Source organism: Parasteatoda tepidariorum, chromosome 11, assembly GCF_982258835.1.
Source record: "Parasteatoda tepidariorum strain Cologne lab strain chromosome 11, Ptep-v5.0, whole genome shotgun sequence".
In the NCBI taxonomy this organism is placed as follows: Eukaryota; Metazoa; Arthropoda; class Arachnida; order Araneae; family Theridiidae; genus Parasteatoda; species Parasteatoda tepidariorum.
The window spans coordinates 73,218,067-73,237,661 of NC_141765.1; the positions used below are offsets into that span (position 1 = coordinate 73,218,067).

Below are 19,595 nucleotides of genomic sequence, written 5' to 3' on the forward strand. Positions count from 1 at the left end.
TAACCTTAATGATTAAATATGTTAAAACACACACACAAAATCATGCAGAGAAGTTTGAATTTAGAAAAGCTATGATGTCAATATAATATTTAGCTTGTTTATTTGACTAATAACAATCATCTTTTAGATAAACCAGTTATAGGTTACACATATTAGGTACTCAAAATAAAAATTATCTGACAACTTTCTTAATTTTTGCAAAAATTCAAAATAATTTAAAAAAAAACTATAAAAAAAATTCAATCCATGAAATTAACTACCTAAATATAACAGGTGTGTGTTCAGGAATGCTGAAATATGGATTTCCAGGTCTGCCTCGTTCTGCATGAGGACTCGTACTGCCCCCGTTGACTCCATCTAAAATTTTAATTATGTTACACATTTCTCCAAACTAAAAATAATTCCATTTTATAATTTAGATTAATAAAAAAAAGAAAGTTTTTTAAATAGAAATAAATAATATAAAAAAAAACAGAAAAAAAAAACGTACTACTATCTATATTGATATCAGAAATAATATTAAACAATGGAAATACTATCTAATAAGATCTTTAACAAAAATGCATACTAATTTCAACACTTGCACCGATAAAAATGAGCATATTAAAGATGAAACAATAGTGTTTGATTGACTTGTTCACAGACTCTCAAAATTAAAAAAAAATTCAATTAAGCACTATTTCACTGAAAAAATGAAAGGTTGTCATTTATTGCCCATACATCAAAATATTATGAACAGTAATACATTAACTTGTTACATTAACATTACATTGAAATGTTATAGTATACTTTTACAAAGCATAATAAAACACACCGAAAGACTTAAATGGAAATGATATAACACAATTGCTGTAATAAATTTTTTAAAGTGTATCACTTAAAAATATCCCATTAAAGAGCTGCTTAAAAAAATAAAAATTCTACTTAAGTGTCTTAAAAAGTATAATCAATCAAAATAAAGCTACAGCTGCTGATGATATACTTTGTATGTTAAAAAATTTAAATAATTTTCTAACAACATTAAAAAAGCATTAATTAAAACAACTATAAAAAAAATGTTTCAATTTTTTATCTTTTAAACAAAAATAAAACAAGAATGAATAAAAAGGCACAGTAATTTCAGATAAATGAGCAACAGCCTATTTGCACTCAAAAGTTAAATTATCGCAATGTGTGGCACATGTGCAGGTGCCGCTCATATAGTCACTTTTTTTCCTTGAGCCTTGACTAAAAATTCAGAAATAGCTCAGAGTATTTACAGTGTAACGTCCCATATCCGGACGTCCCTTTCCCGGAAGAGTCGATTTCCCGGACACTTTTTAACAATCAAAATAAACAAACATCTCTCCATCTTCCCCTTTCCTAAAAAAAAAAAAAGATGTTTTAACAAATTTTCTCTTTCTCTAACTTGCACAGAACCTCTGATTTATGCATCGAACCCATAAATCACCAGAAAGGGGAAGTGAAGATCTACCAAGACCATTGAGTGACGCTCCTCCCTTGGAATGTAGGAAAAAGAGGGAGATTTGTTTTCAAAAGACCGCAACTGAGTCCCCTCCCCCCCTCCTTTCCCATGCAGGTGGATAGTAAAAGAGGCATTTCCTGGAACCTTTTTATTGAAAGAAGAAATACTGTGGAAAAGGGTAAACGGGGCAAGCGTTAAGGTGGAGGGGGAGTCAGAATGGAAAATTTGAATAGGTCTAAAAGGATACACGTCCTTGAAAAACAAAACATTCGTTCTTCCCCATACCATGTAATATTTAGGAGGCGGGGGGAAAAAGGTGGTAATACAGATAAAAGGGGTCTTTAGCAGATTCTTTCAGTCATAAAAGAAAAAATAAAGAGAACCCGATCAGCGTGTCCCGCCTTTATGCTTGATTGGTAGCCAATGATTGGAGAAAAAACAATAATTTGTTACTTCCCCACCCTCAACTTAAGTGATCTCCTCTTTACACTTATTTTCTTTCACAAATAATGAGGAAATGAATTTTTCTCCTCCATCTACCCACCTTAATGAATGACGGGAATTTCCCTTTCTTGCTTGAATCATTCTAGTTAAAAATGGTGGATTATTATTTTCATATGTCAATTTTTTTTAGTTTTCTATATTTTAAGCAATAATATTTTTTTTCTAATATTTCATATTTTATTGATTAGATATTCTAATACTAAAACATTATTCCCCTTAAAAATAATGTTTATTTATTGCTTCTTAGATTTAGATCATTTTAAGCTTTGTTCCAGAATTTCCCCTTCCTGCTTGAATCATTCTAGTTCAAAATGGCGGATTAATATTTTCGTAACTGTTAAATTTTTTTCGTTTTCCATATTTTCAGCAATAATATTTTTTTCTAATATTTTATATTTGATTGATTAGATATTTTAATGCTAAAACATTATTCCCCTTAAAAATAGTGTTTATTTATTTTTTGCTTCTTAGATTCAGATCATTTATTAAATCAATTTAAGCTTTGTTTACCTTGGGGGTGTATTATACGGAAAAATTTATTATACGGACTTCTGGAAGTCCCACCGATTCCGGATACGCGACTTTACACTGTATTTACAAACAATTATAATGAAATCGATAATCGACACCTGTTATTTTGCTATGAAAATGACACCCATTTTCTCATTTTTAATGGTTATTTTCTTTTGTATTAAAATATGTGTGATAAGACAAGTTTTCAATTAACGATGAACAACGTCATTTACAAATGAGGTGACAGATTCCAATTTGTAACAATAGAATAATTAATTTAGTGCAGTATATTTTTCTCCCTCTCCCCTTTTGTGTAAATATATTGTTTTTAAATTGTCCCTAAACAAAAATTACACCATTTTACTATAAACGTCTAATTTTTATACTAACTCTAATTTAAAATAGTTTTTAATGAATTTATCAATGCCAATATTATTGTCTGTAACTGAGAAATTGTTTTTAATTTTTTGATCAATATGTAATTAATTAATTTTTAACTATGGAAGGCTAGTTGTATGTATTGTTTGGCTAAAAATTTCTACCACATTCTAGCCCCCATAAATACAATTACATGTATAGATATATATATCACAATTTTGCACAGATATAGCATAAATTAGAAAGGAATGAACGAAGAAAATCAGGTTGGTGCTAGTGATGATGTCGGTACGCTTTTACCGTTTTTTCTACAAAATCTGTTTCTTCCACTCGTTATGGTTTCTGTCAGCAATAGTTGATAGGCTCTTTCTCTTTCCTCCTTTTTTTAGCTGGATGTTAAAAGCATGTGAATGTTTGATGAATAAAAGGTGCCACTGAACATTTTTACAGTTAAAATGTTCAGGAAGAATTTCAAACTTTCAACTGAAGGTCAGTTAAAAGGGGAAATTGGAATATGTGAGAATTTTACACCTAGATAAAAAAAGAAAAGGCTGCTCTGGACAAAGTCTGCAAAAAAAAAAAGAACTGTTTTCTGAAGTCTGATTTGAGAAGTGAAGTAGAAGGAAATGTTTCAGGAGACTGAGTCACTGTCAACTATACTTTGTTTCACCAAGACTTTGTCAGTTATACTTCGTAGTTAGACAAAATTAAAATCGTCTTCATCCTGCACAATAGTGTAATGCTAGAGTAGGCAAGGATCCTTGCCTGTTAAAGCACCATATTGTCAATTAGCAAGCATCTTCTTACATCAGCCGCTTAAGCCAAAGTTTCAATGAATCACGAGAAATGAAAACTGCTCTATCGGTGTAAGGATGTATACAATAAATCAATATCTCACAATATATTGCCCAGTCCTAGTGTCATTTTTAAACTGAATCTGGAATGGTTATTAATAGCAATCATCAGAATAGTCATAAAATACCTTTTCATTAAGAACTCTCTTACTCTATCTTTTTTAAAGCAAATACCCAAATTGTAACAAATTAAGGTGCATTAAGGTGTTTTAAATGAATTTTTATCTTATTTTATTGATTTAAGTGTTAATTTATATGATTATTCGGTTATGTAAAAAGTCATTGAAGTTTTTTTACACTTTTCAAAATCATGATTATATAAAAATTAAAGGTTAATCAATAATGCTTGATACCTTTTATTTGATGACCTTTTGCCATCGCACAGTAAGCAGTTGCCCCACTCATGGAAAAATCTGTCTGTTTGTGCAAAACTGATAAAGGTGCAGATTTACAGGTACTGATCTGAAATTTGTTATTCCACACAAGTTTTGAAGAATGTGAAACAAGTGGAAGTCTGATGGCAAAAGACTATGCCTTTTTTGTTGGGTGACATAACATGTCCCACCTAAGCTCTAATAATTTTTGACAGGTCGGCAAAAGGGGGAGTGGTCTCTGGTTGTCATGATCGAACATTACTCCTTCATGATTGATGAGCTTCTGATGTTTCCAGATGGCAGCTTTGTTCAAATTGTCTACAGTACAGATCCAAATTGATTGTTCTGTCTCCTCATGTGAGCACACAAAAAACTCACTCTTTCGTTCCCACCAGACTGAGAACATAACTTTCCTCTGATAAATTTCTACTTTTGAAGTTATTGGTAACGAATTACCAAAACTGTTAGCACACTATATAGTTGTAAGCAATCCACTTCTTATCAGCAGATGTCGTTTGAAAAAAAATTATTATCCTTCCCCCATTTGCATATCGCAGATGTTGTCAAATGAACTTCTTCACAAGGAACTTAAATTTAATGCTTGCTTATGTATCCCAGTTACTTTAGGTTAACGTGAACACTTTTTTGATTGATCTTCAATGTATTTGCAAATTCTTGTATCATGCAACATGGGTTTGACTGAATCAATGTCTTTATTTTGATTGGCCTTGATGTTCTTCACCACCACAAACTGTACACAATTCTCCAAAGCTTGACAAAGTAAAACAATAAAATAAGGAGAAAATAAACAGTTTGGTCTACCATGTTCAATGCGCTGTCAATTCTCCAAAACTCAACAAAATCAGTCAGCTTGTTATTTACAATGGAGCTTAAATTGTCAGCTATCAATGACATAACAATTACTATTGCAATGGCTTTGAGTATTTTAGAAATTGCATTACTGCCAAAAAAAATAAATAAATGATGTTTTATTTAACCTAGTACAGACGTGCCAACCTAGCAAAATTAACATTCAGGAGTTTCCCTAACAAGAATTCAGGAGATTTCAGGAGGGGTAAAAAAAGGTGCATGGTATGCAACATTTGGCACTTCTAAGGAATTTTAAGTAAAAAATTTATTAAATATAAGAATGCAAGAAATTTTACACACTAATAGAGCAATAATTGTTTAAAAATATTAAATGAAAATAAAATAATTAAACACAGATTAGCAAGAAAAACTTGCGAATGATACCGCACTTCCAAGGAATCAGAATTTATTCAAAAGAAAAACATTTTATTTTTATTAATCGATGTCAAATAGATAAATATATTTTTCTCTTTCATCTTCTGTTCACTGATATGCATGTGCAATGCATTTTCCCCACCCCCTCGTAAATCAAACAGCAAACGAAATCATCATGCCACTCCTTTGAGTTTAACGACCTAAAAGAGAATGAAGATCTAAAATCTTCAAGGTCGCGGAAGAAATGACGTTTCTCTGGGTAAACGGGGAAAAAAATTCTTCCCTTCCTCACATTTTCCTCTACTCAACTTCAAGGATTAGTCCAGTTTCTGCTTTTTTTTTTTCATATCGTTTTAGTTCAAAATGGCGGGAGAACCGAGCAAATTTTTTTTCCGGATTATCTGGATACCAGATAAATGGTTCTCTACTGTATGCATGAAAAAAAGAGTTGCAGACTTAGCTCTCCGCAATTAAGTTTTGCTAAAGTCATTGGTACATGATTTGTTGAAATTGATCCATACTTCCGTTTCGACTTAAGACATCCTTGAAATTTTTTTTTTTTTAAATATACGAAGACTAAACGAATAATTGATATCACGTTGCTAGTTTACGAGCTTGTTGCCAACCGTGGAAAAATACGCATTAAAAACTATAAAAACAGCAAGATACAATATCAATTCCAACTATCGAGAGTACGAGTTTCCCCACTCCTGAACGGACGACACTCGATAACGACATGTGACGTCATTGCATTCAACTCTACACGAAAGAAGAGGAAGATTTCACCCGCCCCCAGTGTAAGGGGGCGGGTGAAATAGGAGTGTTAAGAGGTAACGTTGAAGAGGGGGGAAAATAAAGCATGTTCAGCTACGCTTCAGGCAGATGGTAGTTTGATAAGAGGGGATGGAATTCAAGCTGAAAGAAAAACTTACTTTCGCACTCGCGGAAAAATTAGGTAATTTTGAGTTTGGTCGTCGATCGCAGTAAAATTCGGGAGTTTTTCAAATCAATTCCGGAGGGCGGGAGAATAACTCAAAATTCGGGAGACTCCCGCAAAATGCGGGAGAGTTGGCACGTCTGCTAGTATATAATGAATAATTGGATCACTTGTTTCAGAAGGGGCACAATTGATACATGGTTATAATCTCCTTTTTTTTTCCCATCAAGTCAGTTAAAAATGATAAAAATTGGTAAAAAAAAATCTCATCAAATATTACTTAGTATGTTAACATCAAAATATTCTATTCAATTTACATAACTAAAGTAACTTAAGTTCTAAAATATGACATAGGAAAAAATAACTATCTTTTACAGATGCATTTGGACAGCATATACAATTTCAAGATTTAGGAAAGACAAAATATCTGTCAGCTTCATATTTTTTATTACTTTTCTTTCCATTGCTTTAAAATAAAATTGTAGATTTTTCCTAATTTGTTAATAATCAGTATGCAGGATAATGCTTGCATAAAATATTTTCAATTATTTTACTACTTGAACAAAGAAATGCTTAAGAAAATGAAATATAATGCATACTGTCAATTTCTTCATCTGCACCATATGTAGCAGGCCAGTGTTCTAACAGGGCTTGAAGCAGTAAACCACCTAAATTCACTGAAATAAAATTGAAACAAAAAAATGCTGAAATATTGAAAAAAATATCATGCAATGAACATTAAACACAAAGGCACAAGAAACATTACGCTATTTTTAAGTACGACATTACAAGATAATAACTTAATTATCAAATATTAGGTCTACCATAAAGTTCTGTCTGATTTTAAAATGTAACAAATTAATACATTTCTCATACCTTGAATAAACTTTATTGCATGATGTGATTGCCATCATTATTATGACTCCTTGCCAGCGTGATGGCAATTTGTACATCCCATTTTTAAAGAGATCCTTATTCCTGGAGGCAAAAAATTGAATAAATGAAAGTCAGATCTCGTTCATTTTTGAATTTTCTGTCCTGCAAAAATTTTTGTAAAGATAAAGACAAATGATAATCAGACGGTTCTAGGTCCAGAGAGTATGATAGATGCGGCAGAATTTCTCAGTTTAGCATTGTAAGTTTCTGATGAGTTCCAAATGCAGCATGTGGTCTAGCATAGTCTTGAAGCAGTATGATTTCCTTTCTATTGAATAATGGCAGCCTCTTTTTGAGGATTTCTGCTTTCAAATTAGTCAATTGCTGACAGTACAACTCTGAATTTATATTTTCCTTCGGCTTTCAACAGCTTAAAATATATTAGTCCTCGAAAGTGTTCATATACAGTACATTCTCTAACTCAGGCTCAACTTTGGTTTAGAGGTAGGTCTTCCGGGTTAACAATAAGCCATTCTTCTGATCGTGTTTTCTTAGGTAATCCACTATTCATCCCCAGTAATCAATCAGTCCAAGAACTTATGTGACACCCATCTAAAATATTTCCATACCAATCTCAGTTTCCAGATATGGTCAGGAAACTAGGAGAGACCAGACAGTATCTTCGCTGATCAGATGATCGCCCAGAGCACAGCTTATTCGAATGGTCAGTTTTGAAATTTTTCAACCCCCGATCTGCATTTCCCATCAGAAACTGTACCTTCACTAAACACTTTTAACAAATTTCTACACGCTTTTGTTGCATTCCTCCCTTGTTGGAATTCATTCAAAATACAGTGGTGCAAATGAACTTCGCCAGTAGCTATGAAAAAATGATTGCATCTCACTTAAAACTAAAAGGAATCATCTTTAATTTAGTTCATTTGCTTGGTCAGTGTATATACATTCAATGATAAAAAAAGGAGCCAAATATGCGGCAAATGATTCGCACATACCAGTTGAAAATTATCGTAACAAGAACAGACAGAACTTTTTAATAGACTTAATAACCTCATATAACGAACACTCATTCGTAAAACTATCCATAGTAGTAAACAAAAAACTCAAAAACAGGTAGCATGATTGACACCAGAAAGTTCGAAACAAATGGTAAAATATTTAATATTGTTTTTAATTCAGAGATTATTTCATTTATTACTACTATACATTTACATCAAAATGTTAAGAAAAATTAGTATATTTATTGTGTACAAGAGCAATTAATCCATTTTCATTGAAATCATTATACAAATTTTTGTTTCTTAAAATTTTTTGACAATACCAAAATCTCTGTTTCCATTAAGAAAAAAAATATTTTGCAATTTTATTAAAACAAATTTCCTCTTCAAAATATTGTTTCTTCAAATTTTTTACTTTTGTTTTTTCATTAATGGTTAGTAAAATCAAACAGCTTTTGAAACATATTATTAAACAAGATAAAATTAGGGCCCATATAGCCTGGTTGGTAGGACGTTGGGCCTATGTTCGTGAGAACAGAGATTTAAATCTTATCGGTCGAAGAATCCCTGTGTACTATATGGTGACTGGTGCACATTAAATCTATTGGGGTCACAAAGCCCTCAAAGTTCCCATAACAAATCAATTCCTCTGTGGGTTCTGAATTAAGAGATTGATCATTCTCTGGTTCAGGTCAAAATTACGATTTGTGAATGATTGAATAGCGTATAATTGGGTCCTCCCTGTAAAAGAGGCTGTGACGTGTGTGTGGCTGAAGTCTTATTCTTGGCCATAGATGACACCAGTGAAAAAAAAAACAAGAAACATACCCTCCGCTTTAAAAGTTCACTTGATTTCAAGCAGGCTTGTTGGTATTGGCAAGTGGCATGAGTAACAAAATAACATATGAAAATTACAGCGTATTAAGAATACGATGTAATACATTAAACACTTAGCTCCAAAAATTGCTATAAATGGCAAGTGGAAATTTTATAACAAAAAAAAAAAAATTCACGTTTGTAATTTTTTTTATATAATATTCCTCGAATAAATATTTTCAAATCACTATTTCTAACAATCAATTATTTAAAAGCTTGAGTTAACAATTTCCTTTGATGCAATGTTAGACAATCTAGCCTAAAAAAAAACTGCAATAGTAAGATGACACAAACATGTAGTGTATAGTGTAAAAAATAAAAAAGATATCATCCTGAATAACCTTCATTCTAATGATTGGATTTTCACATACTACGGCTTAATCTCAATGGTTCCTGGGGGTGACTTCAAATGTGCTAATTAATTAGTGCTAACTAATAAATAAATATAGAAATCAGACACAATAACACACTTTCTCTGAATAAACCTAATTTTATTCTATATTTGGTTTCCAACAGATAAATTTTTTATACCATATTAATCTATGTATTTTCTATAGTGAAATCCAAAGTTTCAATTGTTTTTATTAGCTGAGAAAAATTAAAATGAATTATTAAAATAAAAAAAACTTGGCAACGATGAAAAAAAAAATACTTAAATGGAACAATTCATGACTAAATTTGGTAAACTTACAAGGAAATTGACTTACACAAGCCTATGATAAATTTCATTCCTGATTTTTGGCTGTTTTGATTCAATATTGTTTTCTTTTTTTTATTATAAAATACCATGTTTCTTTTTAACTTGTATGCAAATTTATAACTAATTTAGTAAAGGGATTTGAATAAAATATTAAATTGAACAAATGTAAAGTTTTATAAAAACTTGTTTTTGATTGAATGAGGTATGCAACTGCTATTTTAATTTTAGTTTTTAATTTATACATTGCACAATTGATTCAATAGAGTAATGTGCATAAGTTAGCATTTATTACAAAAAATATATTTATCAATTATGAAATATGTATTTTAATAACTAAATAATAAATATATAAATGAAGATATTAGTTTTGCAAAAGGTATCTTGACATCCTCTTGAACCAAACTCTTGTGACATCAACGATTATTTGAAATATTGTTGATGTTTTAAAAGTCACTACAAAGAAAATAAAGATGCTGAATATAAAGTGCTGTTGAATATGTAGACAAAATTTTTAAGCATCTTTAAATTTCAGAGTATTTAATATATTGTCCTTAATTTGAAAATTAAATCATTATAATATTACCGTATTTTTCGGCGGAAGAGACGCGGCGATATCGAAAAAAAAAGTTTTTTTTTTCCTACATGCGGCGCTTCCGGCGAAATATTTTTTTGTAACAAAAAAATTTGTCAAGGAAAGTTATTTAAGATCAAATAATTTCTGAGAGAAAGACTATTAAAAAAAAATTAATAATTAAGTCGACGAAATATTCGCCCATATCACGATCTGCTGCAGAACATCGCCAATTCTTAGTAAACTTTCGGCAGCAGCCTGTAATAAAATAAATAAACGAAATAATAATTTTAAAAAAACATCGCATATGGAAAATTTTTTAAAGGTATGCATCTTGTATCCACCCCCAGCATAAGGAAAAATCGCAAGCTAGAAATCTATTTAGCGCCATGGCAATTGTAATTTGAGCGAACAGAAAAGAAAGAATAGGACCCTATAAATCCGACACTCACGGGACTGACGAAATGCCGAACTTCGGATCTCTTTGGGAAATTCCAATGTGGCCCCCAAATATTACTATAATTCAATTCCACTGTTAATTTCAGAAAAACCAATAAATTTAGTCAAGTTTCGATCGTAGATTATGATGGGGTGAATTTAAAACTGGCCCATCTTAAGAGAAATTTTACTAATCAAAATAATAATCTATATAATATAATCAAGAAGAAATAATCAGAATCCTATGAAGAAGAAATAATCGTTTCTTCTTTGGAGCTAGATCATAGCTCTCATTTTTTCTTTTAGATAACATTTTGTTTCAACAAAAGACGCTTACCTCGCAAGGAAAAAAAAAAGCTAACAGGGAACAACAAATTTTTTTTTTTTAACAATTAATGCTTAGAAACTAACAATGAATAACAACAAAAAACTAATAACGATAAAAAAAAACAAGCAAGCAACAATTAACAAGAAAAAATAAAAAACGACAAAATAAAAATAATTAATGAATCGAATAAAAAACCACAAAAGGGATAGAATTCATTTTGTTGTCCACCTGGTAGTTTCAATGTCAACTGGGTGTAGTCAATTTATGGTCAAACAGAGGAGGGAAATTTGGGGGCAAATCAGTAAAGCACAAGCACAGCTGTCAAGATTGATTGATCAGTTTTTTCCAACTTCCATTTCTTTATTTTGTTCATTGGAAATGCAGGTGTTTTTACTTCTCACTTTATTTTAAACTGCTTTAGAAACAGATGCTTCCTTTGATACAGATTTATTATTATTTTTTTCAAGCTACTTTTTTATCTTTAAAAGATAAAATAAAGTAAGTTACATCAACAGAATGAAATTCCAAATAAAAAGAATATAGCTGATTTTTTTTGTCTTATCAATATAAATTTCTTAAAAAAAAAAGAAAAAGATTAGATCAGATTAAGTGCTGAATTTTGGAATGCTGGATTAGGGGTCCCTTACCCTTTTCTTTTCCCCAACCCCTTTAAAATATAACTGATTGATTCCTCCTGAACAGCTCCAATAGAAATGACACGTGGAGGAGGTGGGGTACACCCCTCTTTTAAACATTTTCTTCTCTCTTTCTAAGTTGAGTCACATTGGGTTATTTCCATTGAAGGAGAGGGCATTCTATCCACTAAAATTCCACCCACAAAGATTGTGAAAGTGAAACTTATTTCTCCTTCGCTCATTCCTTCAGAATTTTTTTGGGGCCTGCTTAGTTATTTCTTATTCTTGTTATTATTAGTTATTTCGTTATTATTAGCTGTTTCGTTATTATGTATTAGTTTTTCCTCAAATTCCTAACGGTAATAAATTTTAAAATCTTTCTTTTAATAAATTTTTATTTTATTTTTCTTATTACATTGTTTTACGGATTTCTTTAATCAGTTCAGCCTTAATTCAGCTACTGAGCATATAAATATTTTTTTGCTGTTCTTCTGCTTTTTGGCGCGGTGCCAACTGGTAAGAACACCTTTATTTTATATAGTTTTGTTGTTTTCTTTTTTTTTGCTGAAAGAGAAAACTTTTTTTGTTGCTTTTTTCTTTGCTGAAAAAGAAATTTTTTATTATAATTTAGAAATTAAAACTTTACTTTATGAAATGCATAAAAAAATGTAATTTTTTATTATACAGACATTCTAAATGGTAATTTAAAGGTCTCTTCTAAAAGGATGCTGATATGCGGGGTACCGCCATTGCGGCGCTTACTATAAATTTTTTTTAAAAAATTTCATTTTTATCGAGGTGCGCAGTTGCGATGAAGCGGCGCTATCGCCGAAAAATACGGTAATTTGAAAATTTAATTTTTAATTACCTGGCAATGTGTGATACAAAGAACTATTTAACCAATTATTTCATTATATTTTTACATTTTTCAAATTTGCTATTTTATGCTTTCCACATAGATTTTTCTGATAATATACTAAGCTGTTTCGTTTAATTTTTTTAGTACTTAAATTTTCTTTTTTTTAAATTACACTCGTTTTAAGGAATTGTCAAGCAGTTAACTGATAATACTTTAAGAACATTTTGTTACAACAAAATTAATTTTTTTTCAAAATGTCTGACTGATAGTATTAAATAAGTGCACCTTTTTTTCTCCTAGAATGAACAAACAAATTATTTATTTATTTACTTTATAGTTTCCAATTTGTTTAATTTTTGAAAAGTAAAAATAGATTAGTGCACTCAAAAAAGCACAATTATTTGCTTTGTTTTTCAAATGAACAAATTTGAACTGGAAATTTATTAAACTTATATTTTAGCTCTGTGGCAGAAATTTTTTGGACTTACTGCGACAAACCACTCTATATCTTTCTGCAAGATACTTTTAGAAATAACAGCTATGCATATTACTAGTTTTAAGTAACAGAAACGTGTTTATAAAAAAGACTATTCAAATAAAAAACTGCATATAATTTTTTCAATTGAATGCATATTAATTTTTTTAATTCTAATATTATGAACGATATTCTCGCATTTTGTAGGATGAAAAAGCATTTATTATTTCTTTTTTCACTTTGTGTAAATCATGATCACTTTAAAAAAAAAAAAAAAAAATTACAAATAATGAAATCCGTAGCAGTAACTATTCCAAAAAACTGCAAGAATCAGACTCTTTAAAAAGGGGTTGCTAAACTCACGCTCATTTTGAGATTCGGTTGCTATAATAAATAATATTGAATTAAAAATATCAGACTTTAAAACTATGCGGAAATCAAAAGCAATAACTGCAAAAAAAAGAGAGAGAAAAAGACTGAGTCCTTACGTTATAAATTAAATATTCAAATGCATAATTCAAATTTTCCATATTGTCAGAAATATATTAGGATATTTAAAAACCATGCGAAAATCAATATCAATAACTGCTGAAAATGCACTCCAAACACTCATAGATTTAGGATACTATCAACATAAACTGAGAGTGCCAAAAAGTAATTAATTAAATTGCACTACAAATGTACTGCATTGATTAATTAATTATTTTACTTAAATCTGAATTTATAACAAAATCCTCACTCAGAGTAAAATTTGGTGTTTTTTTAAAAATAAAAAATGAAAGAAAGAACATGATTCCTAAAGATAGTTATTTTTTAAACTTTCGCAATTTCAGATTTTCCTTATTTTCATATTATAATTTTGAAATTTTAGCTGAAGTTGGTCATTATCGAATTTCTTTTAATTTTCAAATGACAACAGAGAAAACTTGAGCATTTCTATCCCCTCTAATTTGCGAGAAAGTCATCTTTGAATATAATTCTGGAGAAAAAAAAGTCTTTCGAAAATTTCTGCAGTGAAGAAAGATTAGAAAGGCAGTTAAGATAAAATTTTGGTTTTCTTTAAACCAAAATTTCTTAATTCACTATTCTTAATCCTTCATTATTTTCAAATAAGAATAGAAAAATTACGAGCATCTCTTTCCTCTCCAATGAGCAGAAAGACATCTTTTGAATATAATTCTGGAGGAAAAAATGTTTTTTTGAAAAATTTTGCAGTAAAGAAAATCAAAATTTTTTACTACCCAAAGAAAAAATCTCTCTGCAGGGCCTCTGCAATAATGTCGCCAAGATTCTGCCACTGGGTATATTACGCCGTTAAAATTTAAGAAAACAAAAAGCTAAAAATTTTTTTTTTTTATTAAAATTATTTTACAAGATATTATTACAGTATTATTTGTTATCTGGAAAATACTGTTAAACAGCAAATACTAAAAATGGAAAATTGTAATAAGATTTCAAAGCCGGGCTACGTTTAAAATTATTAATTGATTTGCTATATGTAATAAGAAATACACCATTTTCGAAGCTATTACAATAAAAAAAAAGACATGCAGATAATGAGAGGGTTAATATACTTTTACAGAAATTATAAATACAAATTTTTCTTGCTTTTTGTCATAAGAGAATAAGAATGAGGTAGCTCCAAGGAACATTCTCAATAATTTTGTTATTTATAGAATTGAAATCTGTTTGAATAAAACATAGTATTGCTTAAAAGCTAAAACAATGTAGCTATTATTTATTTATGCACATTCTATTAATTTGTAAATAGCGGTATCAAAGATAAGGATAAGTGTTGGAACTCCCATTTACTATCAATGCATTCAATTATACAGCTGAACAATTTAATGTTACAAAAAGCAAATTATTTAATAATTTTAAGCAAGAAAGAGTGCTAGCATTAAGCAATAAAAAAATTTTACTGCACTGATTTTTTTAGAAAGTTGTAACTAATTAATATTTTTTTTTGAATCAGAGAGCCTATGATATTATCTTATGCAAAATTTATTTTGATATCACGTGAAGTAATTTACTAAACTGTGTTACTAAAAAAACAAAAAACTTCACTGACTTTAAATAGACTTGACAATATAAATAGACTTGTTTTGAGTGCTCAAAACTAACTCCACAAGTCATTGACTACTGTTGAGTCTTGAAAATGTGAGCTTATTTTTGAGCTTGTGAAACATGTTGACATTTATTCTCATTTTCATATTTTTTTAAAGCCAATGAAGTTTTTTTCATCCTCAATTATATGTTACAATTGGGTCTCAATCATTTTTTTATAAACATTTTATGCTCGTAAAATTAAACATCTGTATTTTAATATTTTAACAGGATTCAGGTTAGGACCACATGGTCCTAAAAAAAGCAAGAGATCCGTGGCATATACATTATAACTATGAAGTTTTCTTTAGCTTTAAAATTTTGGAGCTAGATATTTGGAGTTAATGAAATCGAACATTCTGAGTTTTGTTGCCACCAATTTAGGACTTTAAGAACTCTGTTTATAAAAAGAGTATGTATATAGGGATGGTGAGAATCACAAAATAAGTTTATAAATTAAAAAACTAAGAAACCATAATCGCACTATTAGGTGATAAATGTAGTTTGCAAACGTAGTATGTGATTGTAATTAAAGAACATGTTGAGCAACATTTTATGGTGAACATGTGAAAATAAATTATAGAATGTATAGAAACATCAGGACGCAATTAGCAAATCATCTTTATCCAAATAAAACCATGTAACCTAAATAATTGGCAGAATAAAGAGATTTTTTAAACAATGAATCCTACAACAGACAACATATTATTCTTAAAAATTGCTAAAAATTTCAAATAACAAACAATGTTAAAAATTACATATTAAAAATAAAATATTTCTATGTTTCTAACCTGCCACTTAACATTCCACCTTAACATTAATTGCCACTTAACATTAAATAAAACCTTGTGAATTATAATTATAATACCCTCTACATTTTTTCATACACTTTTTTGTTGCTTATATTAACTTTCTTGCCAAGAAATCTTGATCAAAGCTGTAAAAATGATTATCCCTAAAATTTTATAAATAATTACACGCTATGTAAATTTGATTTTAGTATGAAATCCTCAAATAAATAAAGTGAAAATAATGCAAAAAAATACAAATAATAGCAAATAAAAAGTTCATGAGCCCCCCTATTTTGTGGATCAGGATTCCTATGTTAAAAAAAAACATGTTTATTCAGAAAAAGTTTGTTTTTGTGTCTGATTTTATAATTTAAGGAATAGTTAGCATTAATTAATTAGCATATTTGAATTAACCCCAGGAACCATGAATATTGAATCTTAATAAGTGGAAATGGGATCATTAGAACGAAAATTATTCAGAGTGATATCTTTTTTATTTTGCGCACTTTACCTATCAATAGGTTTAATTGTAGAACAAAACTGAATTTACCTTTAGGATCATTGTTATCATTTAAATTCAATCCAAATTCTTTGGAAGATACCCAAGCAGCAAAACTATCATGTTCATCGAGGTGAATACAGAGTAACTAAAATTATTAAAATAGATAAAAAATATTAAATTTTTTTTTACATGTAAATGCAAATAAATAAATTTTCGACTTAAGATGAACATAAAAGTCATATTAGAGTGCTGATCATTTTGCAACTATTTACTTATATTATTATCAAATGTAAGTACAGGGTTAAGCTTAGATTTAAAATTAAAATTTTATAATTAACAAAGCTTCATGAATTTCAAATTACAGATATGCCATAAACTATTATAAATATATAGCTTTTCATTGTTAAAGAGTATTGAATGATACGTTTTTATTAAATATTAAAAAAGACCAGAAACCACTAACACAGATGTATTGTCAAGTCACTTGATGTATTTCAGTTTATAATGATACTTTAAGTTACAAAGTTTCAATGTTTGTGACTGTTTATTGAATCAAACAAATTTACTTTAACTTGCAAAAGTGTTCTTTCTAAAATCAGTATAAACTAAAGCATACTTTTTTTTGGGTAAAATTTTTCATAATATTGAGTCAGATTATTGATGCTGTTTATTAATATTGTGACACAACACATAAAAAATCGATTGAATCTTATTTTCAAGAGAACTTTTCAAAGTTAATTAAAAAGATGGGTTTATTAATAAAATATGAATGCACATCTCAACAAAATGTATAAATATACAGAAATGGGAAAAAATGCTTAGTCATAAAAAAGTTTGAGAGAAAAAAAAAATCAGTATGTAGATCCTGACAAAAATCTAAAGATAGTCACAGCATATGAACAGTAGTTGAAGATTTATTAGAGTAGTTATACTCTAACACTCTAAGTACATTTGCCCAGATTGCTTATTGGAAGAGCTTTCCAGTCTTATGAGTCACCTTAAAAGTTATTACATTATGAGAGTGAACATTCAGGAAACTTACAACAACTAAGCTTAAAAAATTTAATATCTTTAGAAATTATATATATTTATATATATATATATATATATATATATATATATATATATATATATATATATATATATATATATATATATATACTTTTTTAAAAGTTAATTATTTATTAGTGATTATTGAATTATTGCCAAACATTTATTATCATTCTATAAATCTAAGCATACATTAAATTTTATATTTTCTTATTTTTCCAAAGTTTGCTACACTTTGTTACAAATTGTCCGATTTTTATGCATACTGTTTTATGGACAGTTAAAAAATGTACTTTTACTTGGGAAATCATAACATTTATTTACAGAGATGTTCACTTGATTTGGTACAAGGGAATTTTTTTTTTAAGTGGTAGCTAAATGTATGATTTTTAGTTTAGTAACTTCTTAAAGTAATTTTGTCCACCACTACATGAATATAATTCAAATGAGCAAACAAAATGAAACTTATTTTCACTTAGTTTGTGTTAAGATTTTAAAGTTTTGGCGAAATTTAACAATATATTTCATATTTTATTTTTCATTTTACACCATCAAGTAAAATTCTTTAAGTAAGAAGAGCAGTTGGCACACCTGAATTCAACATATGAAAGCAAATAATAATAAAGAACAATCCTCATGCTCAAAATTATGAATAAGCAAAATACAGAATGTATTCATAGTTTATAAAATGGAAATGCATAAAACAGAATAAACTTACTCCTGTTTTTAAATCTACACTAAACCAATTTGGGACATATAACAACTTAAAATGTTTTTTAACTTCAGCTTCAAAATCTACTTCGCCCATGTCTTCAACTTTTCTTGCCTAAAATAAGCAAAGAAAACATAAAGCACTGTTCAGTATAAATTAAATTTAATGTGAGGTTAAATGACACTAGGTCTTAAAAAAAAGAAAGAAAAAAGACATGCTGTGCTACAGCATTGTTCAGTGTGATCCAAATACAGTATGGGACCCTCAATCCGGCATCCCGAAATTCGGCACAAAATCCGATCTAATTTTTTTTTTTTTTTAAAGAAATTTTTATTAATAAGAGAAAAAAAAATCAGTTACATTCTCTTTCTATTTGGAATTTTACACTGTTGAAGTAAGTAACTTTATTTTATCTCTCTCTAAAAAAAAAAAAAAAAAAAAAAAATCTGTGTCAAAGGAAACATCTGTTTCTGAAGCAGTTTATAATATCTAAAGTCAAAGGGAAAAGTAAAAACACCTGCATTTTCAATGAACAAAACAAAGAAAAGCAAGTTGGAAGAAACTGATCAATCAATCTTGACAGCTGTGCAAGTGCTCTACTGGTTTCCCCCCTTTTTACTCCTTGGTTCCCACATTTCCCTCTCCAGTTTGACCATAAATTAGCCACACCCTTTTGATAATGAAGCTTCCACATGGGATACAAACTGAATTCTATCCCTTTTGCTGCTTTTCTTATTTGATGTAAATTATACTCTTTTTTTTATTTTATTAGTTATTAACTGCTCGTTTTTTTGTTTTGTTAATTGATAGCTTGTTTTTGTTTAAATCGTATTTAGTTGTTAGCTTGTTTTTTTATCATTATTTGTTGTTAGCTTACAAAAAATATATATTGTTATTTCTATTCTATAGATTACAATTTAATTAATGAGATTTCTTAAGATGGGTCAGTTTTAAATTCACCTACTACGATCAAAACTTAACTAAATTTATTGGAATTAATTAATTTTCTGAAATTAGCAGTATAATTGAATTATTGTAATATATGGATGCCATATTGGAATTTCCAAAAGAGATCCGAAATTTGGCAAATTTCGAAATATGGAATTTCGTCGGTTCCGTGAGTGCCGGATTTGGGGTCCTATACTGTATAAGAATTCATGACATACATATATTATAAGAATTACCTTATGGTAATTTGAGAGCAATAACAAAATGTAAGATTATTAAAAACAAAGAAACTAATATAGACTATCAATGTATTGGTTTTAAATAAAACATTTCATATACTACTTTGTCTAACACCAGGGCATGATTTAATGTTTTAGAAACAGTAGCAAAACTTGCTAGAGCAAAAAAATATTAGTAGTGAAATAAAGGTTTATACTACAGC

At 29.1% G+C, this 19,595-nt stretch overlaps 1 protein-coding gene across 2 annotated transcripts in view; it reads right to left on the minus strand.

Moving 5' to 3' along the window:
• Positions 1-19,595, minus strand: part of LOC107451024 (WD repeat-containing protein 48) — a 77,011-nt gene that overhangs the window by 28,696 nt on the left and 28,720 nt on the right. For both annotated transcript variants that reach the window (XM_016066990.5, XM_016066991.5), the window contains exons 12-15: positions 18,212-18,319; positions 16,492-16,588; positions 6,870-6,947; positions 261-357 (exon numbers count right to left, since the gene is read on the minus strand). In XM_016066990.5, coding sequence (XP_015922476.1) covers positions 261-357; positions 6,870-6,947; positions 16,492-16,588; positions 18,212-18,319 — 380 coding nt within the window. The remainder of the gene's footprint in view (positions 1-260; positions 358-6,869; positions 6,948-16,491; positions 16,589-18,211; positions 18,320-19,595) is intronic.